A 9,925-nucleotide genomic window follows, 5' to 3' on the forward strand; every position below is an offset into this window, starting at 1 on the left:
AAAAAAAAAAAAAAAAAAAAAAAAAAAAAAAAAGGAAAAGTTATTCAAATTTATTTCCTTTACTACTTGCATTTACATATATATATGTGTTTTTGCTTGTAGATATTTATTTATAGGTTTCGTATAAACAAAGCACTCTATTTGTGCAGCGTTTAAGTTCATTTCTTTTTTTTTTTATTTATTTATTTATTATATTGTTTTTTTTTTTTTTTGAATTTTAATTCATACGCTTTCGTTTTGCATGTGTGCATTTATTACTTATTTTCTTTCCTTTGGATAATTTAATTATTGAAATAATCACTTGGATGATTGTCGCCCACCGACTGCCGCCGTAATCTCGATTAATTTCTCTATGCTATGAATTGAGAGAAAGAAATATATGCGAAAAGATGATCTGTATAAGTCACTGAGGATATTTATGTTAAATTTTAACGATCCCAAAATTCCATTTCAGGCTTGATTTGTCGATAGAAACGCTGTAGTCTTGAAATTTCGATTTTTTTTTTTTTTTGAATTTCTTGTAATAACAAAGAATTGTAAAATAGATCGATATAAGTATATTCGGATTTAAAATATTAGCTCATATTAAAAATTCTGCACGGTTTATTCCACGGATTGATGTCGATGCCTGTATATCGGGCAATGCTTATCTGATTGTTTCTTACATTCTTATATATGATTTGAAAGTGAGTGAAATATCTAGAGAAATGCGCTATGCGATGCTTTCTTATTACAAAAAAAAAACTAAATAAATAAATAAAAAGGCTAAAAAAAAAAAACCGTGAGTGAGCGAAGGCATCGGTGTAGTTTGCTGCATTCCATGCCCCTCTTAGTCACTGAAAAAATCGGTGAAATTTTTGAAACTGGTAGAGCAAGACAGGCACGCAAGCTGCCAGAAAATAGCAGAGGCACCAAGCGGCAACCACATGACAGTTTGGAATCATTTGAAAAGAACAGGCTATAAAAAGAAGCTCCAAACCGCGGAGACTTTTCAATACGACCTATTACCTACATATATATTTAATGATATTTGCAATTAAATTAACAAAATTACAAGATTAAGTTCCCGGCTGGCCCTATTTTTGTTAAATCTTTTTTGAATTAAATTTTACTTTAACAAAATTAATCTAAATATTCTCGATATGAGGGAACGCAAGTTAAATGATTAGCAAAACTCTCCACTAGCCCTCAGCAGTGATCATTTCCATCAACACTCCAATCATAAATTGAGGGATATCTTTTCGCCAAAGTTCACTAATTATATCTCTATCAATACAAAAGCTATCTGATGTGGTTCCCTACGAGACGCTAAAGCGTCTTTTTCAATCAAAAAAAATGAATCAATTTTTTTAGCTAAAGCTAATCCTTCTTTTGCAGATCAATTGATTTTAAATTTATTTCGCACCTCGCGAACAACAACAGTTATTAACTTTCGATACTCTTCGCTATTCACTTTCCGAACTATTATAGACAGACCAGGTAAAAAGTTTATGAAAAAACTTTATTAATATTGTCAAGTTCTCAAAAAGAAAAATTCGAAGAAATGTCTATGCCGTGGGGAATATTATAAATATTCGTCTTTTTTTTAAAAACGTGTTATACCAATAACTCATATCTTTGTATCGTGTAATATCGAAACTATGTGTGTTCTAAACGAGTAAAAATTTAGCAAGAAGAGAAGAGATTGGCATCAGCTTCTTACGAATATTGACGATTTTATTTCAATTTTTTTTTTTTTTTTTTTTTATATAACTAATATTTTTTTATAATTTTGCGGTGATCTGCTACAGGTGAACATATCGATGATAAACCGCATAAACGTAATTCGGTACGTTTAACGATACGGAAAGTGATGTATGCGCCGTCTAAGGTAGGTGAACAACCATCGATTGAAGTAAGCAAAGAGTTTATGATGAAACCGAATAAAATTCATTTGGAAGCGAGTCTTGATAAGGAACTGTATCATCATGGCGAAAAGATTTCAATTAATGTTCATATTGCGAACAATTCGAATCGCACCGTGAAAAAGATTAAAGTCTGCGTAAGACAATTTGCTGATATATGTTTATTTTCGACGGCTCAATATAAATCGGTAGTGGCCGAAACTGAATCCGAAGATGGTTGCCAAGTATTGCCGGGTTTTACATTATCAAAAGTCTTCGAATTGTGTCCCCTATTGGCCAATAATAAAGATAAATGGGGCTTAGCTTTGGATGGTCAATTAAAACATGAAGATACAAATTTAGCATCGAGTACACTTATTACAAATCCAGCTCAACGTGAAAGTTTGGGTATTATTGTGCATTATAAAGTTAAAGTGAAATTATTAATAAGTGGACCATTGCTGGGCGGGGATTTAGTCGCCGAATTACCATTTACATTAATGCATCCTAAGCCCGAAGATGATGAGAATGCTTTATTGGGTGATAAATCACCGCGTCAAAGTTTACGAGACGCTCAATTGGTAGTAGCGGGACATGATGGTAATGCAGCGAGTTGCTCTTCAATGCAAGAAGTTCCAACCACTAATCTTATACAGTTGGATGACGATGATGCCCAAGATGATGATATCATATTTGAAGATTTCGCTCGTTTAAGATTAAAAGGCGCGGAAACCGAAGCCTAAACACGAGGCCAATTAATGTATATGTCATACGATCGCCAATCAGCCAGAGTCAGCCAATCAGTCAGCCAGCCAACCAGCTAGCCAGCCATATATGTTAAAGCATAATCGCACTAATCCCACACTCGTAACAGTGTTTTAGTTATTATTGAGAGATGGCATTTAAAAATACGAAGAAACGAAAAACTAAATTAAATTTTTAATTCTTTTTTTTATTTAAAAACAACAAAAAAAGAAGAAGATTTTAACGAAACTATTGTATAAAAAAGAGCAGAATTCGAATGAAAAACAAAAAAAAAAAAAAAAAAAAAAAAAAAAAAAATTTTGCATTTAAAAAAATGAAAATTTTTCTATTTTTAAATATTTTTTTTTTTTTTTTTTTTTTTTTTTTTATTTTTTTTTTTGTAAAAAAAAGTAATGCTCGGTTTTTGAAAGGAAAGGTTAAGAGATGGAGATAAGAAAAAGTGCGGAGAGAAAAACTCGTCTACACTTCAGCGGTACAGTTTAAGTGTTTTTATTGTTTAGCTTATATAATATATATATGTATTTATATATATATATATATATATGGATATGTATACGTTATACTCAATATCGTCATGTGCATTGCTTAAGCTGTAACATATAAATAATTTACTTGTTCGATTATATTATATATGAAAAGTTTACTTTAATATGAAAGTTTTTCAGTTGAATAAAATTTTTTTTTGTTTTTCAATTAACTTTTTCATATATATTTACTCATAAACTATATTAAATAATTATATTATTTTTTTTCGTTCGGCTTATCCTTTATAGGAATTGCATAGCATAATATAAGAACACTTATGTATATATATATATATATATACATATATATATATGCATACGTAATTGCCTTTCTTTAAGAATAAAATACATTTTTTTTCCTAGCATTTTAATAATTATACTAAAAAAAGCAAAAAAGAATGCAAACTCAGAATGAAAAGTAAACAAAGCTTTAATATTTAATTTTATTTTTTATTTAATTGCGTTTTTTATTTTTTTTTTTATTTTTTTTTTTTTTTTTTTTTTTTTTTTTTTGTTTTGATTCTAATATAAAATCTTAATTAATTTAAAGGAATTCGCACTCATTGTATTTAAATTATTTAAAAACAAAACAAAATAAAGCAAAAAAACGAATTACACGCATAAAAAAGGAAAGTTATATAAGCAACAACTACAAAACTATACGACATTCCTGTTAATTTCATATTATTATCTGTATATGTATATGAAATCCAACTAAATCACTAAAAAAAAAAAAAAATTAAATCAATTAAAAACAAAGAAATTATATAAAAAGAATTTACAAAATACAAGACTTCTTGGATTTATGTAAAATGATAAAAAAGAATTTCTTTTCTTTTTTTTTTTTTAATTATATGTTTAAATGGCAAAAATTTTATTGCACTTTACACTTAAACGTAATTAAAAAGGATACCTAGCATAACAAGTAATATACAAAAAAGGACTTAAACAAAGGAATTATTATTGTAGGCACCGTTATATACGCAATTTTTACCCCACCTACTGGAGAAGAACAAAACGTGTCGAGTTTCGTTTAAAATTTTTCCGTTTTATTATATTTTTATTGTTCTTATATTAAGTAAGGTCAGTACATAAGAAGGAAAATTTTTTTTTTTTTTTTTTTATTAATTTCTAGATAGGGATTTCTAGAGGGACAAAGAGATTAAATCAATTTAGATGATATTTTTAAATGACTTCGGCTTGAATCATACACACTCATCGATTATGTTTCAAAACTAAAATCAATATATACCGCAATCTCACAGTTAACATGCGCTTTAATTCATCATCTTATCTTGTATCTTAATATATTAGGTAGCGTCATTAGTTTGAAGAAATGTTTGATAGTACAATCGTAGCATCCTCTCCAGCCATAAATAAATGTTGCATAATTGCTTCAATTGCTTTTAAGTATACTGTTAGCATTCATGTCATCTCCTCCGTTTAATCAATGCTTATCGATTTATCAGTGCTGGTCATGCATTAACATTCTTTTCAAGTGCAATCGTATTATTGCATGATTTTACTCTAAAAAAAAAAAAAAAACTACTACTTCTACTACTACTAGATACTTACTGTTCATGTAAGCGTTCGATAAATTTGAAAATGCATCTGCCAACGTGGCAAACCTAAGATGATCCTGTATAAGTAAATATGCTCGGTGGATACCTTTATTCGCTTTGAGATAGAACGCTAGTCTTAGTTCCGATAATCGCTCCGATAAAAAACATATATATAGCTTATGATTTTCTATTAACGAATTGTGAGCAACAACTACTCCGCATTCTTTCCGATATCTCTGAACATTTAGGATATAATGAAAGCGAAAAAATAATCTTCTGATCAAATTTTTTCATTTATTCATATGCTGAATATATCTCTTCATTTTTCTAAAATTGTTATAGATAAGTATAAGTAGAAGCAATCGTGCTCGTCGAACAAGAGAAATGCTAAAAGCCTTAATTTGCCTATTATTAGATATGTGTGTTAGTGTGTTTTTTTTCTTTTTTCTTTTCTATTGTCATATAATTGTCATTTATTTTACAAATTCGCTACAAGTTGTTAAAAATAGTAAATTTTTTTTTTTTTTATTTGGCTTTTTTGCAATAATATTGTTTTATTAGAATTCAAATAGAATTCGTCAAGTATTGTTAGAGCATTTATTAATATTAATTATAACTAACGAAGAAAAAAATCAATAATTTATACAATAAAATGAAATCAAGAATTTTTGTATGTGAAATTATTAATTGTACATTTGTGTATGTTTACGCGTATGTTCTGCATGTGTATAAAAAAGGAAAAAAATAAATTATATTTATATATAAATGATTGTTTCACAAAATATTAAAAAAAAAAAAACAAAAAAAAAGAAACAAAATCGGAAGATAGCACAATTGAAAGTAAAGGCTATTTTTTATTTATTTTGCAACAAAATAATAATAATAATAGTATTAATAGAAAACAATTAATAAAGAAACAGCTTTACTCTCACCGAAAACTAACAATTTTAAAAGAAGTTTAAAATGTTTTATATTGTGAACAAAAAAAAGAAAAAAAAAAAAACACGTACACGTACCCGCACTTATCTTTATCCATATATATACATAGGAGAGGTACACAAACCGCAAAAACGAAAAAAAAAAAATATTATTTAAGAAGCAATGTTTTTATTTTTTAAATTATAAACGGAAAGCAACGTTATACTTATACCAAATACTTATATAATACTTGGCATTTGTTTTTCTTTTGTATTTTGTTTAACAATTTTTTAATATAAATAAATAAATTACGGTAAAATTAAAAAATTAAAATATATAAATACAAACATGCATATTTTTTTCTTTCGTGCATTTATTTGCATAAGATAATGATGTGAACACTCTTTAGCAGATTTCTCTCTCTCTCTCTCTCTCTCTCATTGTTTCTCTTCAAAACATGACTCTGTCATATGATAGTTTTCATATTTTCAGTCGCTTCTTGAGAGCAGTTGTCTTAAAACCGTGTGCGGGAGATCGCGTTTTGTTCGTCGTCAAAATGAAGAGTTAAAGTTAAAATGTATTGAGAAAACAAGAATTAAAAAAAGACGATTTTGTGAATTATAAACTGAAAGCAACGTTATACTTACACCAAATACTTATATAATACTTGGCATTTGTTTTTCTTTTGTTTAACAATTTTTTAATATAAATAAATATATTACGGAAAAATTAAAAAATTAAAATATATAAATGCAAACATACATATTTTTTTTCTTTCGTGCATTTATTTGCATAAGATAATGATGTGAACACTCTTTAGCAGATTTCTCTCTCTCTCATTGTTTCTCTTCAAAACATGACTCTGTCATATGATAGTTTTCATATTTTCAGTCGCTTCTTGAGAGCAGTTGTCTTAAAACCGTGTGCGGGGGATCGCGTATTGTTCGTCGTCAAAATGAATAGCGGTTTAAGTTAAAATTAAAATGTATTGAGAAAACAAGAATTAAAAAAAAAAACGATTTTGTGAGTTTACCAATAAATATATACAAAGTTTGTTCTTTTTACATTAAATTGTGTTCTTTTGCGAAAAACTTCGATAATTTCTAAGCCTAAATATCTCGTATTGCAATGATTATGTTATTCACGAAATGTTAAGTTATGTATGTGCATACCTTCATATGTGTTATACGAGAAAAGCTTTTAGCATAGACATTTGACGCTGGTAAAAGCAAATTTAAAACTTTCATCCTTGGCAAAAGCTTCTATTAAAGCATTTGTAAGGCTTTCTGTTAACATATGGTCTTTCCTTAAATTGATAAATTATGTTTAAAATTACACTTAAACTCAATACAGAATATTTTTGGAAATTTCAAGTACTTTCAAGTGTTGCACTGTACTTTCATAAGTAATGGAAAAAAAATGTAAAAATTCTTAGCTGATATTACGTTACGTCAGAGAGATTAACATTTCACGAGCGAAAAATGTAAAAGACAGCCAGTGCTATTTACAGTAGGCATAAGCAGTTCTCATAAAGCTGCTCAATAATTTTATGGGAAAAGCATTTTCTAGCAACTTGCAATATAATAGCAAATGGTTTATTAAGAAAAAGCTTACGACAATGTCAAAAAGACTTCGGCTTTATAACGGATTTTTGCGAAATAATTTTTAAGCCACCGAATGAATGAATGATTTATACACGCACTGAATGAGTGAATGTAAGTCCCCGTTGTCCCTCCGTCCCTTACGTCATAAACCAATTTTACGGAGAATCAACTAAGAATCGATAAAGTTATCGCACTGCTTAGAACCAGATAATTAAAATAATAATTGAAAATAAGCCGAGACGCAACCAAATAGTTGTTTATAAATTGAAAATAAACCGAGACGCAACCAAATGGTTGTTTATAAAGCGAAAATAAACCGACACGCAACGAAATGATTGTTGGCCTTTAGTAGACATTGTTTAAAAAACATGTTCCCCCCAAAAATTACTTTGTTTTTTAATCGATTTAAATATTTTACAATACAATTGAAAACATTGAAAAATGATATAATGATAATGTGTGTTTTCTGTGTACAGTGAAAAACTGCATTAATTCATTCGTAGTGCTTATAACATGTGGACTTTTTGTGCGGCGAATTGCGTAAGAAGATTAGTTATTACTTACTGTTCAAGGTAAAAGAGGAAGATTCTGCGAAATATTTTAATTATTATCTGAAAAATGTGTGGGTATTTTTAATTATATGCAATATGATCATAAGAACATTTATTTATAATATATTTTTTAATTTTTCCCTCTTCCTTCCATTTATTATGATTTCTTTGATTTTGTTAAAAATATTCAGCGTTAGCATAATCGTACATTTGTATAAAGTGAATAATTACATTAGGCGAAGTGTTGTAGGATATCGAATGACGAACTTTGGACCGACTATAATGTTCTTACTTCTTTTATTTAAAATAAAATATGTGAGATGAATGAACAGACAAGCTTAGATGGATTTGGGAGTCGATCGGTATAACAAAAGACGGGTCTACCTTAAGCTCTTCTGGGTGTTACACATCCTGTATCCGGTGTAGTGTAGGGTGCATAAAAACCAAAAACTGTGCTAAAGAAGGGACGGTCGTACATAAGACATATTGGAGTTGAAACAGCGATGATTTCATTGAGAAGTAAACATCAAGGAAGGCATGTACACATTAAATGCAACCACAATTTGAAATCCCCAAAACTGATATGTCGTAACTTAAATTTCGTTTCGCTCTTTGGCTCTTTTCATCAGCATATTGCTTAGGCTTTAGTACATGAACTCTAATAAAGAATTAATCAGGTGACAAGAGGAAGTTGTGTAGAAGTCTCAAATTGAAATTTTTAATTCCAAAAATGAACAAAAAAAGAAAAAAAAAAAAAAGGCAAAAGCTTTCATAACTTTCATAACCACAGTAACAACAGGATGTTAATAAACTCGGCAAAAGTGTATACCGAGAAAAACCGCAAACTAAAAAAACCAAAAAAAAAAATAAAAAACATAAAATTCGTCATAGGACGTTAAGATGTAAATTTGTATAATGTTTCATAGATGCTCACATATAAAGTAACATACTCGCTTATGTTTACCGGTAGTATAGTAATACTAAGTACGTACATCATTAGCGGAAGGCAGATAAAGAATTGTATTTTAAATGTGGGCACTTAATTTGCATTAAAAAGTTCTCTACTTGTTTGTCAGGGCATATACAGGGTGTACTAATTGCATCAGTAAAAGAAAAATATTTTATATTAAAAATTTCCTTGTGAAAGTAATGTGATAAATGCCACCCATTATATGTAACTTTATTGCCTCTCTTATCGACATCAACAAGCTTTAGTCGGTCGGGTGCAAGCGTATCTATGAACAAAAACCATGCGTATGCACGTATGCGTGTATTTTTATGTATACATATACGTTAAAGTTTACAATATGTATATATGTGTATACAATAGCAACTACAAAACATCGTTGAAAGTACCTCTTGTTATAATGTGTATGTGTAATGCTTCTTATTGTTGTTGTTTTTATTGCTGTTGTTTCTCGAACCAGGAATGGTTAACAACGTAAAGATTTCATTTCCGCTGCAGCTTAAGAGCGTCCTTTTCCTTTTGGAATACTACTTAAAAATGTCGAAAAGACGGAAGTACTTGACGTTCATTGTTGTAGTTGTTGCTTTGTATTAAATCGCTTTTGATGTACATACCTATGTATTTGCCGGCCACATCACCATTTTAACATATATTGCGGTTAATATGTCTACATTTGTGTGTAACGCGTAGATTTATATACATGTATATATATATATACATACTATACATATTAATACTCGTTACACTAAATGAGTTTATGTAATTAAAGCATATTTCGTTTTAAATTTTCTTGCGATTGTCTGGACTGATTTGCGACTTTTTATATATGAAAATATTTTGCATTTCTCGTTTCATTTGTAACGTAATGTATTCAAAATCTCATACAATATAAATATAATAACGCATCAGAGTAAAATCTTGATTGGATTTTTCTGACAAACTGCATCTGTATCGCTTCATTAGTCTGTGTAATCGGTTTTTGGATTTCTTGATAGAGATCTGAAACATTCTTTCTTGGCTACCTCCACAACAGACATCGCAACTTACAATTCACTCGATGCGAACCATCGAAAATTGTTGCAAGAAAATTGGCCTGATGGAAGGTTCCACACATGCCTGAAACAGGCTGATGACATGTTATTGAAAATGCT

General features: G+C 29.0%; 1 protein-coding gene across 1 annotated transcript in view; it reads left to right on the forward strand.

Annotated features, from left to right (window-relative positions):
• Positions 1-2,750, forward strand: part of LOC119634826 (beta-arrestin-1) — a 5,920-nt gene extending 3,170 nt beyond the window's left edge. The window contains exon 2 of the mRNA XM_038029224.1: positions 1,791-2,750. Within this exon, the coding sequence (XP_037885152.1) occupies positions 1,791-2,626 (836 nt within the window). The 3' untranslated portion in view covers positions 2,627-2,750. The remainder of the gene's footprint in view (positions 1-1,790) is intronic.
• The last annotated feature ends 7,175 nt before the right edge of the window (positions 2,751-9,925 follow it).

The sequence above is a fragment of the Glossina fuscipes genome, unplaced genomic scaffold (assembly GCF_014805625.2).
Source record: "Glossina fuscipes isolate IAEA_lab_2018 unplaced genomic scaffold, Yale_Gfus_2 3, whole genome shotgun sequence".
Taxonomy (NCBI): Eukaryota; Metazoa; Arthropoda; class Insecta; order Diptera; family Glossinidae; genus Glossina; species Glossina fuscipes.